Genomic DNA, 25,083 nt, shown 5'->3' with positions numbered 1-25,083 from the left:
ACGGCAGAACTTCCGGTCGGCATTTTGTTCTACGAGAGGAGAGCCTCTTGATGATCGCAACAATCGTCATATTTCTCATTTACTGTCGAAATTGGCTGCACTCATTGAGTAAGGCGGAACAGACCGACTGAAACTCCGAAGAACGAATGTTTCCTCATGAATGTACGCGGAGACGTTCACCCTTGAGAGGCGGAAAAAGAACGAATCAGCCCGACCCGGATTATTGTTGATAGCTAGCAAGCTAGCTAACCAGCTAGCTGGCAGCCAATCGAGTTCCTTCTGGAGGAGCCGAGAGAGAAGAAAGGGGGAGCTAGAGATACGGACACAAGCTAAAACATTCCCCTCCCTTTGAACGCAACATCTAAAGGTAAATAAAGTCACGCATTTAAAACCATGCAACAAACTTTTAAAAACACATTTTATAAATAATAGCATTATGTAATACACGTTTTGTTGGAAGACCACCTACGGCGTCGTTAATCGTTGACCGGGAGGTAACGGAAGCTAGCGAACTAGCCGAGCTAGCTAGGTGTGTTTTTGCTCCGCCAAGGCGCACGGCCTCAACTGGATGTCATTTGTCGAGCCCGAGGATTGGGCCGTTGCAGAGGAATTATGTTCCGTGCCGTTGCTTTTTTTCATGTACTCGCACTAACTCAACGCATTTTTTTTCAAAACCCATGGGAAATTGACAACAATTCATCAACCCAGACAAGCGCTTCCTTGTACACTTTGAAATGCAGAGCGTTTATTTGAACGGGGAACATCAATAAAAGCTAACCAACAACAGTTTGAGCTAGTTAGCATAACTAGCTAGCCATTAAAAAAATGACTGTTGTTGTTAGCATTTTTTTGGCAGCTAGCATCAGTGATCTTTGCTGTTATGGTTAGAGTAGACCTAGCTTCACGAGTAGCAGGAAAGCTGCAGGCAGTCAACTTATTGGCAGTTCAACGTTAATGGTTGTGTTCGCAAGTAGCGGGCTGCAGCTGACATTTGAGCTAACTAATATAAACAGAGTAACGTATGCTACCGCAACTATACGTTAGCTAATCGCTGTGTTTTCATTATTTTGTGTTATTTGACTCTCAAAGTTGTGCTTTGGTTTGCTGGAATCTTTGGCAGGGCTTATGTTGGTTTTAGTTGCTATACTGTTTTGAATTGTTTTTGAGTGACCACAGACTGAGAACAAACTACGTTTTCACAGCTATAGTTATTACACTATCGGAGCCTGGCAGTCATGTTGATGTTGTTTGAATCGTGTACATGCTTGTTTTTGGCAACAACAAATACAGTGTGGCTGCTTTCTGCAGTTAGCTAGTTTGCAGAATGTGTACGGGGGCTGTCGGCTGCTGGAGGATGAGCCCCCCACTGCTGCCGCCACCATCACAGTGCATCTGTTCCTTTGTGCTGCCTCCTGCCTGTCAGTCTCACAGCTGTCAGCCAAGCCCCTGCGTGCTGAGGAAGAGCCACAGCCTGGGCATGCTAATGCTACAGCTAGCTAATGTAATGTTTACAATATCCATCTGTTGAATAGTTGTAACAGTAAAGTGATGCAGGAGCTGCTGCACGTATTTCCTATTTGACCTAAGATTATCTTAACACATGTAGGTGGCATTAGATAAGTTACTGTGAAAACATGTTCAATTAGATAAAAAATACATTTTCAAAAGGTCTACAGAGCTGCATAGTTTTGCATTTTAGGTTTAAAGATTGTGTAGCAGTAATGACAGGATCATTGCAAACATAATATGCTTGTGTGACAGTCAAAACTGCTATACTGTATTTGTCATGCATTGTTGTTGTTGTTACGGTTATAGTTAACTGCTACAGACAAAAAATATTATTTTCTATCAAGAAAAATAATGCGGTTTTATGTCACAAAGTCTCACGCAGAGCCATGTTTTTCTCCTTTCAACAGATTGAAGGAGTAGGACTTTTTTTATCTGAAATGTCACTGAGTCCACCCAAGCTAAAAATTCTTCAAAAAGGTATTATTATATTGGTGTGAGCCATTTAATTGACTTGTCATTATCAACAATCGTAATGCTCTTAAATGAAGCAGAATGCTGAAAAGGTTGTTTCTGAAAATTGCAGCTGGCTTTTCACTCTGCTCCTCTTTAACCTCCTGTGCACTCTTACTTGAGAGGTCATGGACACCTTAAAAGCAAAGGGGTTAATGACAAATTACATGGAACATAGTGTCCTAATGTGTAGAAATGTCATTAAAAGCAGAGAATGAAGAGCCCTGGTGTGAAATGAGTGAAAGGGAAGAGACTCCTGTGATAGTTACTAAAACAAAAATACACAGTGGCCTTCTTAATCAGTTTCACAATAGTAGCAAAATTAAGTGTGGAAAATAGAAGAACGTATTACACACACGGCATAGGATCTGCTGTATAACCACCAACCATCAGAATATAAAGGCTCATTCAGTGGCGTACATGATCACTGTGTTATTCAAAACCCAGTATTATACATGACTATAGTCATGCTTTCCCCCCCACAAAGCCTCTTTCTTTTGTAAAACGCCACACAGTGTTGTCATACACATGTTTTACATTGTATTTTCAATATAGAGAATACATTTGTTTCCATGTTGCTGGAAGCCACTAAGATATTTGAAATGTAATCTAACATATTTAAATTATTAATAATAAACATCAATCAAGGTGTAAGAACACTTGAATATTATATTGTTGATCTGTCAGTGCTTTGTGCTTTTGTATTTGTTGTTTATTTCTTGATCAAGACACTTAACCTGCACTCATGGTACTGGCATTACATTCCTGATCCTGGGATCTAAGCAGTACCTTATTTACATAATCATATACAAGATATAACAGTAAAATTGATGCAGCCGGCACCTTTCCCTCACAAAACATAATCTCAGCATTGGGGCAGACATAGAAATGTATACAGAAAATATTAATTCATTTATTGCATTTGATCCCAATATATCTGTTTTAATACTATTGGTATTATTTTGGTTGCAGTTGTTAATTTTTACCCACACTAGTTGTTTTCATTTTTGTTATTCCTTCTCATGTCCATCACTCATGCTGTTTTTTTTCTTTCTCTCTCCCTGACTAACCTTCCTCTCTTAGGAGTCAGGAGATGTGAGGACGGGAGTCGTCCATCGGCCCCCTGATCTACCTGTGTATCAGCACACCCCCCCACCCCCACCTTCAGCATGAATGGGGATATGCCTCATGTTCCCATCACCACTCTCGCTGGGATCGCTAGCCTCACAGACTGTGAGTGACACACAGCCGTGCTCCAAATACACTATCACACATTAGGTTGTATCTCTGCTTCCAATTTCAAATGCCAAAGTTAAATATTGAACAGATTTAAATGTGCAATTATGATAACCTGGGTAGCATATTTCTCTTGCATAGTCTTCCTTCTTCTCTTCTCTACCTTTCTATAACCATGTTTTCTGTATTGCTTATGCCTTTTTTCTCACCCTGTCACCCTTTTATCTCCCAACCTCTGTCCTGTCCATCATCTCTCTTCTCGCCTCAGTGTTGAACCAGCTGCCCCTCCCTTCCCCTCTCCCGGCCACTACCACTAAAAGCCTGCTATACAATGGGAGGATCGCGGAGGAAGTTACCTGCCTACTGGGCTGTCGGGATGAGAACCTGGCCTCCCAGCTAGCCCATGGCCTCAACCAGGTCTCCACAGAGTACATGTGAGTTTATAAGGGAACCTGTGTAAATATGACAACATTGTTGCTTTATTCATATATTTTTGTAGTAAATATTTGCATTCATACATATTTTAGATTTTAAACATAGTTCATCATTGTCTGTATCTATTACTTTGAATTATGCTCCCAACTTGTTTTACTCTCATAACTTTATGATGTGACTGAACTTTTTCACGTTTGTTTTCAGAGAGCTGAAGGACAACCTGGGCAGCGACGAGCCAGAGGGAGATGCACCACTGCTGCTGCAGACCATGCTGGCCAGGAACCCTGGCATCTTCAGGGAGAAAAGTATGAAGATAAATACCTGTTGCATTATGAAAGGAAAGCATACCATCATAAAGACCAGGCTCATGTTGATATTAATAAACCATGTACTGTATTTTCCTCTCTGAACAGATGTTATGCAGCAGCCAATGGTACCACCATACAAGATCACCCAAAATTCCTTGCATAGCCCTGCCCAGTCCGCAAACTTCCAGCCAGCAGCCATGTCTCCCAATCCACCAAGGTACGTGGGACTCTTTGACAGACCCAAGTGATTCAATTCTTTCAAACAATGTCATTGTTGTTCCCATATTTTCTTTCATGATTCAGCATGCACCTTCATTATGCTTTCTTGCTCACTTGCTTTCTCCTTGTTCTCTTCCACTTTCTCCAGTCGGTTTGTGGCGCCCCCGACCGGTTCCAGTAGTCGGTACCTGGGCCAGAACAGTCCAGTACCCAGCCCCTACACTCCTCAGAGCCCGGCCCCCGGGTACATACAGCAGTTTCCCCACCAACCTCCCAGCTATAATCAACACCAGCAGATACAACAAGGTAAGAGGATGTGTTTTATGTTGCCTAAAGAGTTTACGTTGACCGCCAAAGGCCACCCTTTAGAAAGTTTAGTCTGTAGACCCCGGGTGTTTCTCAATGTCGAGGACGCTTGCTTGGTAGCACATGTCTTCCGAGTCACTTGCTTCAGAAGCGAGGCAAGAATCCTTCCTAGCCTCGGAAAACGAAGAATTGTGGAGCAGGTGTGCATCATATGCGAGGCCCCGCCTTAAATGGAGCGCGATTTCCGCCAAAGATTTGGAAATTGGTCCGTGTGCAAAGCATTGTGGGGATTTTAAGACCGCGGAGTCTACACATGTGCAGCCTCTAAATTTCTCGCTACGAAGTACGCCGACCTCGGTAGAATTCCAAGTATGCTGGACATTGGAACAGTCAGTCCTTCGGCGGCACTCGATGACGTAGTATGCTTGAAATAGTGGCTCTGGAGCAGCCTTCCTCGACATTGAGAAACACCCTCCGTCTGGAGAGATCTGTGCTTTGATATGTTTTCAGGTGTTTATGTTTTGCTGACTGACTTGAAAAAACTCTATTTTAAGGTATACATTATTTGTAATCAAAAGGCACATTTAAGTCTGTCAGATGGCCAAATTATAAAACAAAGTCTCTATCTTTGTTTTTCTAAATGCACTTGCTTGTGTATTGTTTGTAGCATGCGATTAGCAACTTTGGTTTGGTGTAAACAATTGTGTGTCTTTCTGTTGAGCCACTGTTGAATACACTTCCTTCAGTTGCCTCACAGATGTTGCCTGTTGTTGTTTTTAGATTTTTTTATTTCCAACTGCATTTGGTCCCATTTGGTTCAGATGGTAGGCCAGGGATTTCCTGAATGTTGTATGAAAATAGGACTTTTTTTTTGTTTTGAGCCTAACTCACAAATACAGTGTAACAAAGCAGTGTATTAAAGTAATGTTATATATGATACGAGGTCAGTATGGCTATTTCATTATGTGCTGCAGGATTTAAGCTCATTATGGCTTATTACCATGTAGTCATGTTGGATAAGTTGGCAAATGTGGAAAAAAGTTATTGCAGTGCGGCAAGCAAATAATTGATATGCTGCGGTTATATTTATATATGAACTTAATTCTTCAGAATAGTTTTGGCCTCGGAAATTCATGCCCTCTTAACACTACTTGCTCCTCCAATGAAATAAAATTCGTTAAAATGTTGATGTTGAAGTGCCTTCTCTGGTTCATTGATTACATATTCCCAGTTGACTGGTAAAATATCAGACCAATGACAGGTGGAACCGGTCTGTTTGAACTATTAAGTAATTTCCCACCGTCTGTTTCACAAAAAAAGTCAGCAGCTTGGAGGCAAAATAAGCTTGTAGTTAACAGACAAATAATTGTACTACGTATACAACCAGTATTCAGTGTAATTCCATTTTCTGTTTAGTGATTTTAATGGGCCTATTAATGTGAATACTAAAAGAGCTGAGGCCATATTTATGCAGCTTAACCCAATTAGGTCTAATTAAATCCTTTATCCTTTTATTGTCATTAAGTGTTTGACTTATCCCTGTCTTATTTTAGAGATGTTTTTTTTTTATGGGTGTTCATCAATGTGATGATTACCCCATTATGGATCATTTATTTAAATGTTAAAAAACCTTTTCTTTTGTCTTCTATCTGACAGTGTCTGTGGCCAGTCCCATGGTTCCAGGTGGCATAAGAAATATCCATGAGGGCAAAGTAGCGGGGCAGATGGGGAACGCTGCCAACCACCACTCAGACAGACATGGCCCTGAGGACTATATGAACATTGTACTGGCCAATGAGGTATGACTTACAAAGACTAGAATGAATACTTTTTAAGTTAAAAAAACCCAACCAACTCTATTGTGAGCCAAAAATAAAATGTATTTATTCTATGTCGCTGCACTATCACTGCTCAGGTAGCAAACGGGCATTAGTGAGCATTCCGATTGGGAAAAACATTGAAAACACTGCTCTAAAGATTAAATATCTGTGGCGCAATCGACGGCACAGATATTTAGGCTGGTTATGTAATGTCTAAGCAAAAACAGGTCCAGTTACATTTGTGTGTCTTTTATTATTTTTAGGTTTTAATTAACTATCTTAAATTAGTTCAGAAGATTCTTTTGAAATTGACAGGGAGAACATTTTTATAAATGTAAGTTTAATGATATGCACAGTGCTAGGTATTCAATTACATTGATAATATAGTTCTGATTTGTCAGACAGCATCTTTGCCAGATTTAAAATATTTGATTCGCCCCAATTGTTGTGTAAATATAATGAACCTGCACACTGGAGTCACTTCCCCCTCATAAGACAAGCTTTATTGGCAACAATTAGGCAAAAGGGTTATAAGATATTTTCAGAGAATGCTTTCGGTTGATACGCAAGTGTAAAGCTGATACCTGGTAGCTTACATCTCTCTTGTCTGTTGTCCAGGAGGGTGACTCGGCCATGAGGAATCCTTCTTTCTCTCTGAGGTCTCCACAGTCTGGCGGCTCCCCAGCAGGGAGTGAAGGGACGCCAAAACGTAAGCACACTGAAGGAGGAAAGAAGACGCTACAGAGCCTACCTTTTTTATTTAGGAAACAGCAGTCTCTGGCTCTGTAAAACTCATAATTACCCTGAAACAGAATGATTTGCGGCCATAATCCCTCAAACTGATACAATGCCAAAGTGATTTTTATTATTTATTCGAGTGCACTCTGTCACTTCTGTGTTTGGTTTTGTTCCTTTTCTTTTGCATGCCTTTGGAGGATAACTTTCTTCTCTTTTTGGTGTTGCTTCCTCTCAGCAGGGTCTCGTCCTCCACTGATTCTACAGTCACCACCTCCCTATGCCTCACCAAGAGAGGGAGGACTTGACCAGAAACAGCTGCTCCAGCAAAGGAAGAAAGGCCCAGCAGTGAAAGAGGAGAAAGATATGTACGACATTGTAAGCTCTCCAAACAACGACTCTACAAAACTTACCCTCAAGCTGTCCAGGGTCAAGTCAAATGAGTCCGATTCAGCAGGTAAGGAAGATTTTTGATTAGCTCGATTCCCATGTTTCTGTTATGCAGTTTCCTACATCTCCAGTTTACAAACTTAAATCACTTTCACAGCTTTTTAATCAATTAGAAGTACTATAAAGAGGTATGCTGCATGCACTTCTTTAAGAAGAAGAAAAAAACCCTCTCAGTCAAAACTTTTGGACTACTGAAAACTATTAGCCCTTTGAAACACAACCATGTAAATGTGTTCTTGTTAATATCTCAGGTGATGTTCTGCCAGGAATGGACGAGAACTCTGACAATATGGAGGCAGAACTGGGCTTTCAGCAGGTGCCTGTGCTCCAGCAGAATCTTGGAGCTCGGTTGCATCATGCAGGTGGTGCCAGTGGTCTCCAGCCTCCCAGTTCTCCGTACGACGAGGCAGAGCTGGATGCCCTCGCTGAAATTGAAAGGATAGAACGAGAAGCGGCTAGCGAGAAGTGTTCCAAGGAGGTGCAAGATAAAGGTGTGTACAATACCTATGGTCATGACTACATTGGATACAAGCCTGAAAACATAGTTGTAAGTTTATAACTATAGAAGTTTGACAAAAAAGTAAACATTACATTTCTTTCTCATTATAGACAAGCCACTGAAGAAGAGGAAACAGGACTCTTTTCCCCTGGAGCCAGGTGCGGGGGGACCAGGAGGACCAACGGGAGCCCCGGGCAGTGGATCAACAGGAGGGGGCAATGCTGGCAAACTGACCCCACAAGAGGCCACTGCAGCTGGGAACGGTGCCAGCCGACCGCCCCTCATGGTGAGCATCGAGCTACAGCAGGCAGGCCGAGCTGATGGGCAGCTCGACCCCTGTCCAGCTGCCCCTATTCCAGCCCTAGAGGCCCAACGCTGGCCTGAAGAACCAGCTAGTGGGCCGGCAGCAGTGGAGGGTTCTGACACAGCTTTACGGTTGAAACCAGATGGAAGGCCGGAAGTAATAAAGAACAGGGTCGATAAACACGACAGCAGGAGAGATGGTCGGGATTCATCAAAACACAGACTCGATGAGAAGTCCTCTGAGAGACGGGGAGATATGCCAAAGTCATCAAACCGAGGGGAACTCGGTCGAGACAGGGACAGAGAGTCTGACAGAGATAGGAGGCATCGGAGCGAGACTGGTGGTCGTGACCGACGCTCACCTGACCCTCGCTGCCGAAGTGACCGAGATAGGTACCGAGCTTCTTCTACTGGAGAGCCTGGTCGAAGCGGCAACAGGCAAGATGGTTCCAAACCGGCCTCATCTGCCTCTGGTGCTAAACTGCCAGATTCTTTCCCTGCTCAGCTACTGGGAGGGCATAGTGACGCTCTGAAGAACTTCCAGATCCCCAAGGTGATCTGGGCCGACCCAAACCAAATGTCTACCCACCTACCAATCATTCAACTTTCACTGCCTGCAATCTCACAAAACCAAATCACACCACTGCTCGCTGTTTTTTTACATGTTTATGTTTTTTCATGTGCAAGACTTTTGTTTATTCCTGGGGTAAAATGATGTCAACACATTGACACAAACCTAACCATCTGCTTAAAGTAGAATATTTTTTTATAAATTTAAGTTTTAAGTCCTGTGTGTAAACAAAAGCAAGTACTTCAAAGAAATGCTCCACTGCTGTTTCTCAGACATTTCTTGAGGGTGAATGTCGACTCAAAGCTCTCACTGTTAGTACCGTGAAGCCCAATAATCTGGACTGGAAAGATTTGTCTTGTAAAGCTTCTATTTGTTTCATCCTTCCATATTTATTGTCAACGCAGTGTTAAGAGATGCAACCCCCAGCCATATACCATGTTGAGTTACTTGCCCCCACCACAGTAAAGTGTGCTAAGTAAATATTTAAACTTGGCAGATTTTTTGTTTTCTTACCAAAGAGCTAGCACATTTTTCCATCTATTGCATACTAAAGCTTATTTTGCTTTACTGAAAGGATCAGTTAAAACAAACAAAACAACCACATGTGCCTGAGCAGCCACTATATGGTAGCCATATTCAGCTCCCATAAATACAAGATAACCTGCCGTTTAATGTTTTAGTCAAATTGGTTGCTTATCACCCATGCTGCATACCAGCAAAGAATTGCATGTCTGCCTAAAATCTGGCTGCTAATCAAGTTTTTAGTTAAAGTTACTTATTTACGTTTTTTATTGTCTTTATAGAGCGCCACTCTAGTGTTCTCAGCAGAGCAATGTTACGATTACATTTTTATTTAAGAATGTATGTCAGGGTTAGCAACATAAAACTGTGTTTTGAGTTTGCTAAGCCTTTTAGCAGAGGCTGTTTGTTTGTGTAATTTAAGCCAGTTAGGAATAAGTGCATATTGCATTTATTTGATAAAGACGCTGTGAAAAGGTTGGCAGTGTAGACATCCACAGAAGACATCGCCCTGTTTTTCCCATCACACCTAGTGGCTGGGGGCAGTTGCTGCCTTGACGCTGCAGTTTTGACAATGTTTTTGTGAAGACATTGAGATAATGTTAGGATAACAGTGGATTATTCCTTGAGTGTTTATCAGAACTTTACTGGAAACTAACATCAAAATCACTAATCTCATGTTAATCGGTTTGATCCATTGTTTACATGTTATTATCTTACATGATTTTCCTTTCTGTAAACAAAGCTCATATTTTTTAACGTGCGATTTTTATAAAAGTTTGAACTTCAAACTTGACAAACACTTCTCTAACTCCTTTCTGTTTGTTTGAATTTTTTCAGATCAAGCGTGATAAGGATGGCAGTGGCTCCATTGAAAGTCCAATGTGGGTACAGCCCAAGGTTAAACTGGAGAGGCTTGGATTGGTGCAGGACTTTGAGAAGAGGCCCAAGCCTGTAGTGGTTCTGAAAAAGCTCTCCGTCGACCAGATCCAGAGGATCATCCGACACAGCAAGTCTGGGAAAAACAGGATCTCCTCAGCAAAACCTGTCACGGGTGAGAGCAAGAATCTATTGCATGTTTTCACCACGCAATTACATTTAAAGCAACATTACCTGTATTACCGCAACATTCTATTTTCAGGTGGCATGGACCAATCAGTTCTCAGGGATCTTCCCCCAGAGCTGCTGGCAGAGATCGAGTCAACGATGCCTCTGTGTGAGCGGGTGAAGGTGAACAAGAGGAAACGAAGCACTGTAAATGACAAGCCCAAATATGCTGAGGTCAGCTCAGATGACGACTTTGACGCAAATGGAGAGTGTAAGTCCAAATATGTATTTCTCATCAGTTGTTGCTTAAAGTCTTTGCAAGGTTTGGGCATTTGAGGAATATTCTTAAAATGGAATAACCTTATTGAGCCAACAGTTAAAGCCTATTGATATTAATGTGTGAACATTTCTAAACACAAATGAACTGTAAAGGGTTTGTGTTACTTTGGTTTTATTTATAATTTAGGGCCTAAATGTTGTTTCCCTGTTCTCCACAGCTGCAAGGAAGCGCCAGCGCCAAGAAAAAGACCGGACCTGGGATACGGAAGAACGGGAGCGCCGGGGTTCGGGCGAACATCGGAAAATTGGGTCGCGGGACAGCCGACGGGGCTCAGGGAGCCGCTATCGAGACTCATCTGACGAACATTCACCGCCACCAAGCATAAGTGAAGGTCTGTATAAGTCCTCCATCACATGATTTCCAATGATATATTTTTGTTTATCTTTTTTACTTGTGTATGTGACAGTCATAGAACTGCCTCCACAGTAAAAGATAATGCCACATTAGGTTGGGGGGTAATGTTGTATATAAACATATTTTACTTGTCAGTGCGCAACACATTTCCAGATAGAAAACAGAGTTTCTAGAAACAATGAACCTGTCCAGGGATTGTTTAGCATCCCACACACACAATAACACATTTCTGTTCCTCAGTCGCCAGAAAAATGAAGATTAAGGAGAAGCAGAAGAAACGGAAAGCATACGAACCCAAGCTGACCCATGAAGAATTGATGGACTCGTCCACATTCAAGAGGTTCTTAAATAGCATTGACAACATACTGGAGAATCTTGAGGATGTGGATTTCACTGCCATGGGTAAATATCAGCGCTGACTTTGCTTTGTCAATCCAATTGCAGAAACCTCCGTTTTATTATTCCTCTGCACTGGCACTATGTTTTTAGTTTTTTTTAGATCCATTGTAGTGAACGTGATTTGTAAATTTGTCACGAACATCCACTTGGAATCTAGGTTAAACCATTGGTTTTGATTGCTATGGTTCAATGTCACTGTGACTACACAAAACAAGCCATAACTCAAAAAATGAATGCGCTAATTATGACTATTTTAAATAATTGTCTTAATTGATTCAATTATGACATTTTGGACAGACTTAGATGTAAACTGCAACTTGAGTGGTTGTGGACGACATAAAACAGCTAGTTAGTAACTGTAGTTGTGATTTTGTGTTCTCCAGCAGAAGCAGATGATGATGAGATACCTCAAGAATTTCTGCTCGGGAAACACCAGTTGAATGAGCTGGGCAGCGAGTCCGCCAAGATTAAAGCCATGGGCATCTCCGGCAGGGTACTGCATATTATAATATATGAATATAAAGAAAGAGATTCCACTGTTGCGTATATGTGGTGCTGTTTCAGATGTAGGTCTAAATAACAGTTTGTGTTGTTATAGATCCCAACAGAAAAGCTGGTGAAGCTGCTGAACATACTGGAGAAGAATATCCTGGATGGGTCCAAGCTCTCCACCATGATGACCCATGTGAGCCACATTTCTGTGTTGAATATTGTTTGTAGTATAATTTACTTGACATCAGCAATGTGTGACATACTGTGAACATGATGTTAGAGATTACAAAAGATACCCACTGGTAGGGCTGCTCGATTATGGCAAAAATCATAATCTTGATTATTTGGGTCAATAATTGATATCACGATTATTAAAAAACGATTAGCCATTTACTTTGAAAACATCAATTTATTGAAAAAAAAAAGTTTAACAGTTGATTACCCTGAACTTTAAGTATAATTCAACTGAAAAACCAATGCAATTTCGTTTTATTTCGATTATGTTGTTTTCATAATCGTTGCAAGCCAAAATCGTAATTGCGATTAAAATACGATGAATTGAGCAGCCCTACCCACTGGTAGCAAAAGTTCAATATCGTTAAAATGCTTCAAATGCTTTTTCTCGGCTAGACTGAATATAAATCTTCGGCCTCAGAACAGTAGTTTATTTCAATGATTTCCATCTGACCTCAGGACAATGATGCTGAAGATGAGGAAAAACTCTGGCGGGACCTGATAATGGAGAGAGTCACAAAGTCAGCAGACGCGTGTCTCACAGCTCTAAACATCATGACCTCAGCGCACATGCCCAAAGCGGTCTACATAGAAGACGTCATAGAGCGGGTGCTACAATACACCAAGTTCCATCTGCAGAACACACTGTACCCCCAATACGACCCGGTCTACAGGGTGGACCCTTATGGAGGTGAGGGTTGAGAGAGAGAGCTTTATTTCATTTGATCTGATGGGATTGGAGAGAAACGTAATTTTTTTTCTTCTTCTTATAAATCTCTTTTATTAATTGTCTTTTTGTTTAATTTTTAATGATGATGTGTTATGCCTATATAAAGCACTTTGAATTGCCTTTTTGTTTCAAATGTGCTATATAAATAAACTAACCGTAACCTCAATATCTGAGAAGTTATTTCAACACAGTGCTACATTTTAGAGACAGTTTTTTTTCAATAACTAGTAAAACTTGTTGTTATGTAAAAATCATTGTTTATTATCAAATACAGTATTTAATGCAGTTACTCTTGTCCATCTAGGTGGCCTGTTGAGCTCCAAGGCAAAGCGGGCAAAGTGCTCCACACACAAGCAGCGAGTGATTGTCATGTTGTACAACAAAGTGTGCGACATTGTCAGCAACATCTCTGAGCTCCTCGAAATCCAGCTGCTTACAGACACCACCATCCTCCAGGTAAAAACAATGTTTACTGCAGTCATCTGTTAATCAAGACAAAAGTTTCAGCGTTAACCAGTTGGTGATTTATGTCGTTCTTTTTTTACCCAGGTTTCTTCTATGGGAATCACTCCTTTCTTTGTGGAGAATGTCAGTGAGCTGCAGCTGTGTGCCATTAAACTCGTTACAGCTGTAAGTCACATTATTTTCTCTTAAAAATACATTAAAATGTAGTGCTTAAAATCGTTTGTGTCCTTTTATGTACAACCCAATCATTTTTTTACTATGTTCTGTCTCCAGGTGTTCTCACGATATGAGAAGCATCGGCAGCTGATCTTGGAGGAAATCTTTACCTCTTTGGCCAGACTGCCCACCAGCAAACGCTCCCTCAGGAATTTCCGGTAAGTTGTGAATTCACATGATTTATTGTTGTCCGGTGATGCAGAGAAAGGCATCAAACCAGAGGCTTAAGCCAACAATGTAGCAGAAATAATAGTTGAGGTAGAGGTGAAGATACCCATAGTAGTAACATTACACATATCCATGCTCCTCTTGTGTCTAGGCTGAACAGCTCAGACCAGGATGGAGAGCCTCTGTACATCCAGATGGTGACGGCTCTGGTGCTGCAGCTGATTCAGTGCGTGGTCCACCTCCCCAACGACAAGGATTTCTACGACGAGTACGAGGGCAAGGTACGACAGCAAGCAGACACACGAAACATCCTCGCAAGCGGCAAATACAAAAACACATTCATTTAATTTGCTTATTTTTCCAGGTGGATCAAGATGTGTTGATAACCAACTCGTATGAGACGGCAATGAGAACAGCACAAAACTTCCTCTCCGTCTTTCTCAAAAAGTAATTACTTTCACAGTTTTGACGGCTTTCGAGTAGGCTATGCTCTTTCCTTTTGGCTATTTGAATTGTACTGAGGCAGCCACCTTAAAGTATTTGTATAAATGTGTACAGTGTAGACCAATGCAGTGGAGTGATTGCTTCAGTGTGTAGGAATGTTAGTCTTCCTTTCCTGGTGGCTTCATGACTTGATTCTTTTTTTCTACCATTATCTCTTTCTAATGATGCTTTCCCTTTTGTTCCTGTTTTCCCCCCACGTTTCCTCCTCTGCCACTTTTCTATCTTTTCCCGTCCCCAGGTGTGGCAGTAAGCAGGGAGAAGAAGATTACCGGCCTTTGTTTGAGAACTTTGTCCAGGACCTGTTATCGACAGTAAACAAACCAGAGTGGCCGGCTGCAGAGCTGCTGCTCAGTTTGCTTGGCAGACTACTGGTTAGTAAAGCAGAGCTCTTTCTTTAAACTGGAAATGCAACCGTTTCTACTTAAGTGTTTCAAATATAAAGTATCCAGGGGCCTCATTTGTATATAGGTTGTATAGAAACAAGTGCATGGTTTTATATACTATAAACAGTAATTATGTCTAAAAATGTGTTTTTAAATTGTTAAGCATTTTAGATTTGAACGGTCAAAACAAATAAAGTTCATTATTATTTATTATTATTATTATTATTATTGTCCGGCAGTGGCTCAGTCAGTAGGGGCTTGGACTGGGAGGGTCACTGGTTCAAGACCCCAAATAGCCTTATAATATGGATTGTGGACTGGTACTTGGAGAGGTCCCAGTTCACCTCCTGGGCCCTGCCGTGGTGCCCTTGAGCAAGGCACCGGACATAATTAAGAAGAAAGCTCTTTTCGTAAATGCACTAATGAAATGATGATATGGATTCTTTCTGTTTTTCTTAAGTGTGCAAAAGTTAATCTTGTGTAAATAACATTATATTTCTAATATCTGTCTCTCCTGCCATCAGGTACACCAGTTCAGTAACAAGCAGACAGAGATGGCTCTGAGAGTAGCGTCTCTGGACTACCTGGGCACAGTGGCTGCCCGCCTGAGGAAGGACGCGGTCACCAGCAAAATGGACCAGAGATCAATTGATCGAATATTGAAAGAGGTAGGAGACTTCACATTGGATGCCTTGATTTTAAATTGAACATACAAGTTAATGTATATAATAATAACTTAAATGGAACATTGTTAAAATGCCTTTGTAATCTCTCTCTGTCTCTCTCTCTGCTTATTCAGTCTCAAGGTAATGATGAGACCCAGCAGCTGCAGAAGGCTCTCCTGGACTACATGGAGGAAAATGCTGAGACTGATGCCTCACTGGTGGTGGGTTTACATTAGACTGGCTGAGCAAGTGATGATTTTAGACACCATTTGAACTTCATTTAAATTAAAGTTGAGGGCATGTGCATATTCCGAATGTCATGTTGGCTTTTGGTTTATTACTTTAATTGGGGTAATTGGCCACCCAAGCTTGAAAAACATCTATTGTCCATTCACGCTGTGATCTCTTCAAATGACTAATAGGCCCTTTAAAAAAAAAAAAATGGCTAAATGGCTTAAAGCAGGGCTATTCAATTAGTTTGGAATGGGGGCCGGTTGATGAAAATGATCCAAAACAAGGGGCCGGGAAAAAGATGGCTTGAAATATGAGCAATCATATTAAGAGCTTCGGATACAGTAAATACTACAACAGCATAGTGGAATGCATATATTGTGTTTAATTCAATCAAACAACATAGCCCCAAGGCCTTTATAGATCTAAATTCAGTACATGTGAAGCTAATTTAACCATCAACATCATTTAATGTGATTTCATTTAGGTGAAATGATCTAATCATTAACGCAGAGATGCAATAAATGACAGGAGTTGTCACTACAGTAGCTAGTAGGTGGGTTCGAAACCCGAGCCCGCAGAAGTTTTCAGGCATTGTCTTCCCTCTATCTCTCAATTTAACACCCTCTCTGGAATAAAGGCACTCTGGCCCAAAAAAAAATATTAAAAAAAGAAAAAGTAGATTACCTTTTAACATTATACTCAAAGGGCCAGTAAATATCACCCCGGGGCCGGATTTGGCCCACGGGCCACCAATTGAATAGCCCTGGCTTATAGTATCACTACCTATATGTTTGTTACATTAGTATTTAATAATCTGTTACTATAAATAGTCTTTTGAATAAATTCAATACTGGGATTTTTTGTCCTCTAGTTTGCTAGAAAGTTCTACATTGCCCAGTGGTTCCGGGACACCACGACAGAGGCTGAGAAGTCCATGAGGAACCAGAACCCGAAGGATGAAGACTCATCGGATGGACCGCAACATGCCAAGGAGATGGAAACCACCGGGGAAATTATGCAACGTGCTGAGAAGCGCAAGAAGTTTTTGCGCAACATCATCAAGGCCACGCCAGCTCACTTTGCCACACTGAAGTAAGGATTCTGTCAATGTGTCAGCAATCACCATATCACTCATATCATATTGACATATTCAAACCTATTTTTCTCATTTGTCTTGTCTCGGGCCTCCTGTCAGTTACAGTCTGTCTGTTAACTATATAATCCTCTAACATTCCCCCTCTTTGCCCCTCCCCAGAATGAACTCTGACACTGTGGACTATGAGGACTCCTGTCTGATTGTGCGTTATTTGGCCTCCATGAGGCCGTTCGCCCATAGCTTCGATATTTATTTAACACAGGTAAGATTTCAATATTATTACCATAAGTATATTTGTCATCTGTCAAGTCACAGCAGCTACACACAAATCATCTGTTATTTGTTCACACAGTATAATACAGCTGATATTTGGACTAACTGGTTTAGCTTTTTTGCAGAAGAAAAGTAAAGATGTTGTCATGAGCTGGTGCATCAATGAATCTTTTTATTTTTTACAGATTCTGCGAGTCCTTGGGGAAAGTGCCATCGCCGTAAGGACTAAAGCCATGAAATGTCTGTCCGAGGTTGTGGCTGTGGACCCCAGCATACTGGCAAGGGTATGTGAGGATCTGTGTTTGCCAAGATCATTTGTCATGTGTGAATTTCGCATTCCACATAATATACATCATGTGGCTTCTTGTTACTTTATTGCTCTGTCAAAAGTTCTGTCCTATGCTATCATGTATGCAAGTGCTATATTCTGACACACTCTTCTCCACTTCTGCAGTCCGACATGCAGCGGGGCGTCCACGGCCGTTTGATGGACAACTCTACCAGTGTGAGAGAGGCAGCTGTGGAGCTGCTGGGAAAATTTGTGCTCAGCAGACCCCAACTCACTGAGCAGTACTATGACATGCTCACAGAGAGGATACTGGTAAGTTACTGAATCTGACTCATTGTAGACACTTTTGTGTTGTAAGGTCTTGCAACCATGTGAACTGTCCACATGGTAGAATGCTTACATTTTTGAATTATTTTTGCAGTGGTGTGATGGTACGCAGTGTAATCAAAATGTTGATGTATATTTGTTTTGGTTCAATACACTCTTTATTACTGTTTTTTGGTTCCCGTGCATGATTGTGAGGATGCAATTGGAACATTTTTAGGTCATTGCTATTCCATTTATTAGGATATACCCAGCTGTTTACCATGATGACATATTGGCCCTCTACTAATGTGATCTTAACCATCACACTATCAACATCATTTACATTGCAAGCTTTTTATTTCTGGTCACACAGTTTGCATGGAAAAGCACTGCAGGGATTGAGTTTGAAGTGTTCTTATTGGGTGTTTCAAGTTTGCTTTTGCTTTATGGAAATAAGGAACCAGTTTAATCGCAGGATGCAGTCTAGTATTAACAAAGAACATTGTGAAGGTGGTGGCACTATAAGCTGTCATTTCGAAACACCATCTAACACACAAGCTCTGCACTAAGTCTTTGTACTCAGCTCCTGACAAGTGAACATACTGAAATTGTTGTGCCTGTTGTCATGGAAATGATCAAAAGGGTTCATGAGAAGTTCACTCTTCATTACGGTCTTAAGCTGCCACCTATTGGTAGAAAAATGGCATTGCACCCCATTCAGAAGTGTTTGTTTATGATACACAGGACACTGGTATCAGCGTAAGAAAACGAGTGATCAAGATCCTCAGAGACATCTGCCTGGAGCAGCCCACCTTCAGTAAGATAACTGAGATGTGTGTGAGGATGATCCGCAGGGTCAATGACGAGGAAGGCATCAAGGTATGGATCCACTGCACCTTTTGTCTGTTCAAAATGTATCATTACATCAATTTGTTTTTCTTTCATCTTTAAGATACAATGCTCTGTGTTCAAATATATGTATCGCAAAACCTTTGAAAGATATGTTCTAAGGTATAGATTTAAACTGAAGACGTGAACTTGTTTGCTTTATAGAAATTGGTGAATGAAACATTCCAGAAGTTGTGGTTTACTCCGACTCCCGCCCATGACAAAGTATCCATGACCAGAAAGATCCTCAACATCACTGATGTGGTAAGTTTGGCTGACTTCCCAGTTTGTTGGAGCCCAACAACAGTGTGCTCTGTGGTGAAGTTTGGCCAGGGAATCTTCGATTGTCATGAGTCTGATTTGTTCTTCAGGTTTCAGCGTGTCGAGACACCGGCTATGACTGGTTTGAACAGCTTCTTCAGAATGTAAGTATTTGATTTTGTGTCGTAGCTTCGTCTAACGGGAATTATATGGATGTTTAAAAACGTTTTTAAATGAACATTGTCTCTTTTGCTCTAGCTTCTAAAGTCTGAAGAGGATGCAACGTATAAACCAGCCAAAAAGGCCTGTGTACAGCTTGTTGACAATCTAGTGGAGCACATCCTCAAATACGAGGAATCTCTTTCAGGTATGCAAGTTTATCCTTTTTTCATCAAATTAAACTTTCCAAAAATGCAGCAGTTGATTTTCTTTCAGAACGCTATCTATACTTACAGTTTAGCCAATCATTGCCCTGCAGTAGGTTTGATTTGAGTTAAAATGTTAATTAATGCATTCCATTTTGACTCTGCAGAGAACAAAGGTGTAAACTCAACACGGCTAGTGTCGTGCATCACCACCTTGTACTTATTCAGCAAGATCAGGGCCCAGCTCATGGTCAAACATGCCATGACCATGCAACCCTACCTGACCACAAAGTGTAACGTAAGTTGTGCATACTAAATCCCTTTTTGTTGTTGATAAATATACAAAGAAATACTCCCAATCTACTTGCATAATATGTTATTTTACAACAGAACAGAGAAACTTGAACAAAGAATTCACTGCCTAATCCAGAGATTGATTTCAGGAACGATCTTTCTGATTGGCAATAGAAGAGTTCCCCAAACAAGTCGATATTGGTTGGGATCCATCAGAGCTTTCCCAATGAATAACTCTTTTATTGTTTCAACCTCAGACTGCCAATGACTTCATGGTCATCTGTAACGTGGCAAAGATCTTGGAGCTTGTGGTTCCTCTGATGGAGCATCCCAGTGAGACTTACCTTGCCACCATCGAAGAAGACCTCATGAAGCTCATCATCAAATATGGCATGACGGTGCGTGGTTGTGGCTTTTTATCAATCATATGGGGGGGGGGGCACCATTGTGGACCCATGTTGACTTAGTAACATTTTATAATTGAAGTGTAAATGGTGTTGTTAAGGAGATGAATTGATGGTCCTCCTTCCTTTTCTCCAGGTGGTCCAACACTGTGTGAGCTGTCTCGGAGCTGTTGTCAACAAAGTCACGCACAACTATAAGTTTGTGTGGGCTTGCTTCAACAGATTCTATGGTGAGACATACAGTTAGAAATGTTGACCTTCCATGTTCTGTTTTTGCAACAGTTTGCCTGCAGTTTAAGATGTCACCCATACCAACAAATTTCAACTTTTGTTTCAACTTTTAAAACGACATGTTATCGTTGGATCTATTCTCGAGAGATAAAAACTGTAAAAAACGAAATTAGGAGACACCAAAAATGTTTTGATGGTTTTTTGCAGGTGCACTTAACAAGCTGAAGGTGCAGCATCACGAGGATCCCAACAGCACGACGCTGGTAGCAAACAAGCCCTTCCTGCTGCGATCGCTCTTCACTGTGGGGGCCCTGGCTCGGCACTTTGACTTTGATCTGGAGGAGTTCAAAGGCACCAACAAAGTAGGACGATTTTATAATATCACAAATTTGAAATTAAAACTGTGAAAGCTATCGATTGTAGCTGTAAGTCTATTTATTGTTTTTTGCTTTTAGACACGGATAGAGAAAGTGTAGGGAATGCTTTGATGTGAAACCAAAGCCTTTGCTCTACCACCTTTATTGCTGCTTCAACAAATGATTTAACCTACGCTTACAACTCTTATAACTATGTCTGTGTGGTGTGAACAGGTTGTTATCAAGGAGAAAGTTCTTGAGCTGCTGGTTTACTTCACCAAACATGAAGACGAGGAGGTCAAGACAAAAGCCATCATCGGCTTAGGCAAGAACACTTTCTTTTCTATATACAATAAAGTTGTTGCTAAGTCTCTGTGTCAGTGTCAACTTGTACAGGGCTGAAATCAAACGACGGGCTATGTGTTAGAAGCTGACGTTCTAGTCCAAGCAGATGGATGTACATTGTTTGCTTGTTTTTTCATGTCTTTATTCTTTTCTCTTAGGCTTCCTTGTGATCATGCATCCCAGCCAGATGTTCATGCCTGAGGTGAAGAATTTGTACAACGGCATCCTGGCTGACAGGGCCTCCTCCATCAACCTCAAAATCCAGATCCTTAAAAACCTCCAGACATATCTTCAGGAGGAGGACACGCGGATGCAGTACGCAGACAGAGATTGTAAGTGAAGCTGTGTTTGTTACTGTACTTTAAGGTTTGTTGATTTAGCACTGCAGTGTTACATTCCCTTACAGCATATCAGCAAGGTGCAGGTTCATTTGATCATATTTTGGGTCCTTGCAGGGAAGAAACTGTCCAAACAGGAGGATCTGAAGGAGATGGGAGACATCTCATCAGGGATGAGCAGCTCCATCATGCAGCTTTATCTGAAACAGGTGTTGGAGGCGTTCTTCCACACCCAGTCCAGTGTACGGCACTTTGCTCTCAACGTCATCGCTCTCACACTCAACCAGGGTCTCATCCATCCTGTACAGGTAAGACATGAAAGCCGGAAGCTGTCAAACCACCCCACCTCTTGTGATCAATAATAAAGTTGTACATTGTAATAACTCATTCTGCAGAATAAATCAACAGTAATATGAACATAAGCATGTGAACATAACATATTTGTTTGCCCTGTCTGCAGTGTGTACCCTACCTCATTGCAATGGGAACAGACCCAGAGGGCAGCATGAGGATCAAATCTGACCAGCAGCTGGTGGAGATTGACAAGAAGTACACGGGATTCATCCATGTGAGTCGTTGTTCAGTGTTGTCAAGTTTAAAAAATAACACGGCAAGATTCTAAACAAGAATACAATGTAGATGGATCTTCTGTAGGGCTGGAGATTGCAATATAGAATGAAATATATTTCAGCAATTGTCTGGATAACTAAGTCTGTAACACTTTTCTTTCAACATATGTGTTCACAGATGAAGGCAGTTGCTGGGATGAAGATGTCGTACAACTTGCAGCAGGCCATCGAATCGTCTCGCAGGAACATCATAAGAGGATTCAGACAGGAGGAGACGACCTTCGCTCTCTGCGCCCACCTCTTCTCTATGATCCGGGGGAACCGGCAGCACCGGAGGGCTTTCCTCATCTCGCTGCTGAACCTCTTCGATGACAGTTCTGTGAGTAAACCTGGGCTCCTCTCTCTCCTAATTAGCAACATGCTAGGAGAACATTTCTTAAAGATACAGATAACAGCACTGATTGTAAAGCAAAACCTTTTATACATAGACAAAAAACACACTGGAGTTGCAAAATGTTAAATCCCACTCTTTTACTGTCTTGCAAATGTAATAAGAATACGTTTATTTTTAGCATGTATGAATTAAATTCCAGTAGACTAAAAAGAGAGTGTTACTTACCATTAAGCAATGCTTTCTTTCTGCAGAGGACGGAAGTGAACATGCTACTGTTTGTAGCAGACAACCTCGCCTGTTTCCCATACCAGAGCCAGGAGGAGCCTCTCTTCATTATGCACCACATAGACATCACCCTGTCTGTGTCCGGCAGCAACTTGTTGCAAACCTTCAAAGAGGTAGGGTAGCATTTTTTGAAAGTAGTTTTAGCATAGATTAAATACAAAAATGTAAACTTTCTTTTTTATCGTGAAGCATTTATATAGATTTTTCTTCCTTTTCCCTTTCCAGCTTCTGCTAAAGGAGCCACGGCGTAAGGAGAAGAAGATAAAGGTGTTGAAGCAAATGTCAGATGGGGAGGATGAGGAGGAAAAGATTCATTGTGATTCTCCCAGGAGCAATGAGGAAGGAAACAATGAAAATGAAGATGTGGTACGGCGGCCTAAAAAGGTCAAAAAACCTGTTCCAGAGTCGGAGAGCTCAGAATCCGATCTGGAGGATTTGGATTTGGAGGATGTGGAAAAAGTGATGAGGCTCCTCCCAGACAATCCCACAGGTCTCTTGGACTTTGCTAACTCTGTTCAGGGCATCTTGTTGCTTCTGGTGCTCAAACAGCATCTGAAGAACCAATATGGATTCTCTGATGGGTAAGATCTTTTGTAATCTGTATTTCTTCATAGACCTTTTCTAAATTAAGACATCTACTTTTCTATGTGTTGATTAGTTCGATCAATTCAAACCTTTAGTCGCATTAGAAACTCAAAATGTTTTGATCTTTCAACAGCAAAATTCAGAAGTACTCTCCAACAGAGTCAGCCAAGGTGTACGATAAGGCGGTGAACAGAAAAAACACTGTTGTCTTCCACCCGCGACAAACCATCGACTTCATCTCCAACAACATGTTTCGTGCCACACTGTCAAACGATGTCAAGAGGCGAATTGTCCGACAGTACCTAGATGTAAGCATTGAAGCTATAACAGACTTTCTTTGCCAATATTTTATGTACGTCATCGTGAAAGTTAATCTGCTTTTGGTCTACTCACAAGTTACCAAGATATAAATACTAAATTGTTTCTAATTATCTAAGAAATGTTCAGTGCTGGCCCAACTGATTGTAGTTTGCCCTTGAAATCATTCAATACCTGTACATGACTTGTACTGTTACTTCCACTATATTCTGTCACGTTTGCTGTTGTGTGTGAACCCTGCATCTGAAAGACAGTTTTGATCTGTTCTCTCCGACAGTTCAAGGTTCTGATGGAACATCTGGACCCAGACGAGGAGGATGAGGAGGGAGAAGCGTCTGCCAGCGCTAACATCAGAAACAAAGCCATAAGCGCCCTCCTGGGAGGCACCGGCCCCATGTCGGGACCCAGCCCTCGCAACCAGGCTGGACCAGAGACCGATGACGACTACAGTGATGGCGACGAAAAGACCCCAGGGGTGAGAGAAGCGGATACACACACCATCTATAAAATACAATTTAGAATACGGGGGAAAATAATGCAACCCTTTTTTCTTTTGTCATCCCTGCAGTCCTCTCGAAGGTCAAGGCGAGCAGTTGACTCCATGAACGAGATAGTGGAGTCCATGGATGTGATTGCTCTTTGCTGTCCGAAATACAAGGACCGGCCGCAAATAGCTCGAGTCATCCAGAAGACCTCCAATGGATACAGCATCCACTGGATGGCCGGCTCCTACTCGGGGCCCTGGGCAGACGCCAAGAAACGCGATGGCCGCAAACAGGTGCCTTGGGTGGACACTATTAAGGAGTCGGACATCATTTACAAGAAGATTGCCTTGACCAGCAACCACAAACTGAGCAACAAAGTAGTACAGACTTTACGCTCACTGTATGCAGCGCGGGAAGGAGGGGCTAGCTAATGGCTCCCGTGTGATGTTTTTTTTTTTTTTTTTGGTCCCCCTTACCCATTTCTACTTTATCAAAATCCTCCTCTTCCCTGCTCCTCCTCCTCCTCCTCAACCTGCCACCTCCAACAACACAGCCAAACTTCACTGGATTCCTACCCTGCTCCTCTTCTTCCTCATTTTTGTAAGAAAAACACAAGAGGGCAAGAATATTTGACACTACATACTTTTACATGAGTTATTCTTGCAAAAATGAAAATGACACAAAAGACTTGTTATATTCGAGGGACTGCTCACGTTTTGTTTGTGTACAAGTGCAGAGGATAGGATCCAGAAGGCATTAAAGGAATAATTACCCAAATTATCCCTTAAAAAGGCTATTAGAAAAGAGACCTGGAGGGAAATGTTATGTCAACATTGTTGTGGGAGCTCCTTCGCTGTTGTGCAGCAGATTCTAATCGCTCATTTCTACTCCCACTGTATCATAGTTTAACACAACAAAAAACTAAAATGTTTATATCTCTGAAGACAAAAAAGCTGTAAAAAAAGAATAAAACCTTAAGTGAATGTTGGAAATTAGTCTTTTTGATGTTCTTATTAAAGTGTTTTTGGAGTTTATTATACTACTAGCACCCTGATGGTTTTTTCCTTTTAGCTTTTAGATATTTTATGGAAAACAAGAAAAAAGACCAAAAAAAACAAGATTTTTTATTTTTGTTCACTTTTATTTGTCCATGCTGTACAATGGCAGAGTCCTCTGGACATAATTTATTCTATTTCGAAATACGCATGCAGTATATGTGGCCTATTGCAGGAAGATATTTTGTAAATGTAGATTTTGTTGTATTAGGTCACCCTAGTAATAAGAGGAAAGGGGATTCATACCCTTTTGGTGGAACAATACTGCAATAAATTTTTCTACTTCTCTTTGTCA

General features: G+C 41.3%; 1 protein-coding gene across 5 annotated transcripts; it reads left to right on the top strand.

Moving 5' to 3' along the window:
* nipbla (NIPBL cohesin loading factor a) lies at positions 1 to 25,083 on the top strand. 5 transcript variants are annotated; one of them, XM_034117799.1, is made up of 49 exons: positions 1 to 367; positions 1,917 to 1,986; positions 3,103 to 3,252; positions 3,524 to 3,689; positions 3,895 to 3,995; positions 4,104 to 4,215; positions 4,366 to 4,523; positions 6,180 to 6,322; positions 6,962 to 7,052; positions 7,320 to 7,535; positions 7,780 to 8,019; positions 8,138 to 8,883; positions 10,261 to 10,474; positions 10,562 to 10,738; positions 10,965 to 11,138; positions 11,402 to 11,563; positions 11,944 to 12,053; positions 12,159 to 12,245; positions 12,746 to 12,977; positions 13,321 to 13,472; positions 13,566 to 13,646; positions 13,755 to 13,855; positions 14,017 to 14,146; positions 14,230 to 14,312; positions 14,608 to 14,740; positions 15,277 to 15,420; positions 15,552 to 15,638; positions 16,523 to 16,743; positions 16,907 to 17,009; positions 17,206 to 17,304; positions 17,475 to 17,621; positions 18,360 to 18,494; positions 18,669 to 18,767; positions 18,875 to 18,928; positions 19,023 to 19,131; positions 19,297 to 19,427; positions 19,681 to 19,821; positions 19,964 to 20,057; positions 20,266 to 20,420; positions 20,649 to 20,739; positions 20,918 to 21,091; positions 21,215 to 21,405; positions 21,558 to 21,665; positions 21,845 to 22,045; positions 22,312 to 22,458; positions 22,571 to 22,926; positions 23,064 to 23,238; positions 23,526 to 23,723; positions 23,817 to 25,083. In XM_034117799.1, exons 3-49 carry the CDS (start codon positions 3,189 to 3,191, stop codon positions 24,162 to 24,164), a joined length of 7,581 nt encoding a protein of 2,526 aa, XP_033973690.1. In that variant the 5' UTR covers positions 1 to 367; positions 1,917 to 1,986; positions 3,103 to 3,188; the 3' UTR covers positions 24,165 to 25,083. The 5 variants fall into 5 exon arrangements, with proteins under 5 accessions (XP_033973690.1, XP_033973691.1, XP_033973686.1 ...); XM_034117800.1 differs by having other exon boundaries at positions 7,317 to 7,535; positions 8,138 to 8,313; XM_034117795.1 differs by having other exon boundaries at positions 7,317 to 7,535.

This window comes from Trematomus bernacchii, unplaced genomic scaffold (genome assembly GCF_902827165.1).
Source record: "Trematomus bernacchii unplaced genomic scaffold, fTreBer1.1, whole genome shotgun sequence".
Lineage (NCBI taxonomy): Eukaryota > Metazoa > Chordata > Actinopteri > Perciformes > Nototheniidae > Trematomus > Trematomus bernacchii.
The sequence above is the reverse complement of the archived record's forward strand: the minus strand, read 5'-3'. Positions and strand labels throughout refer to the sequence as shown.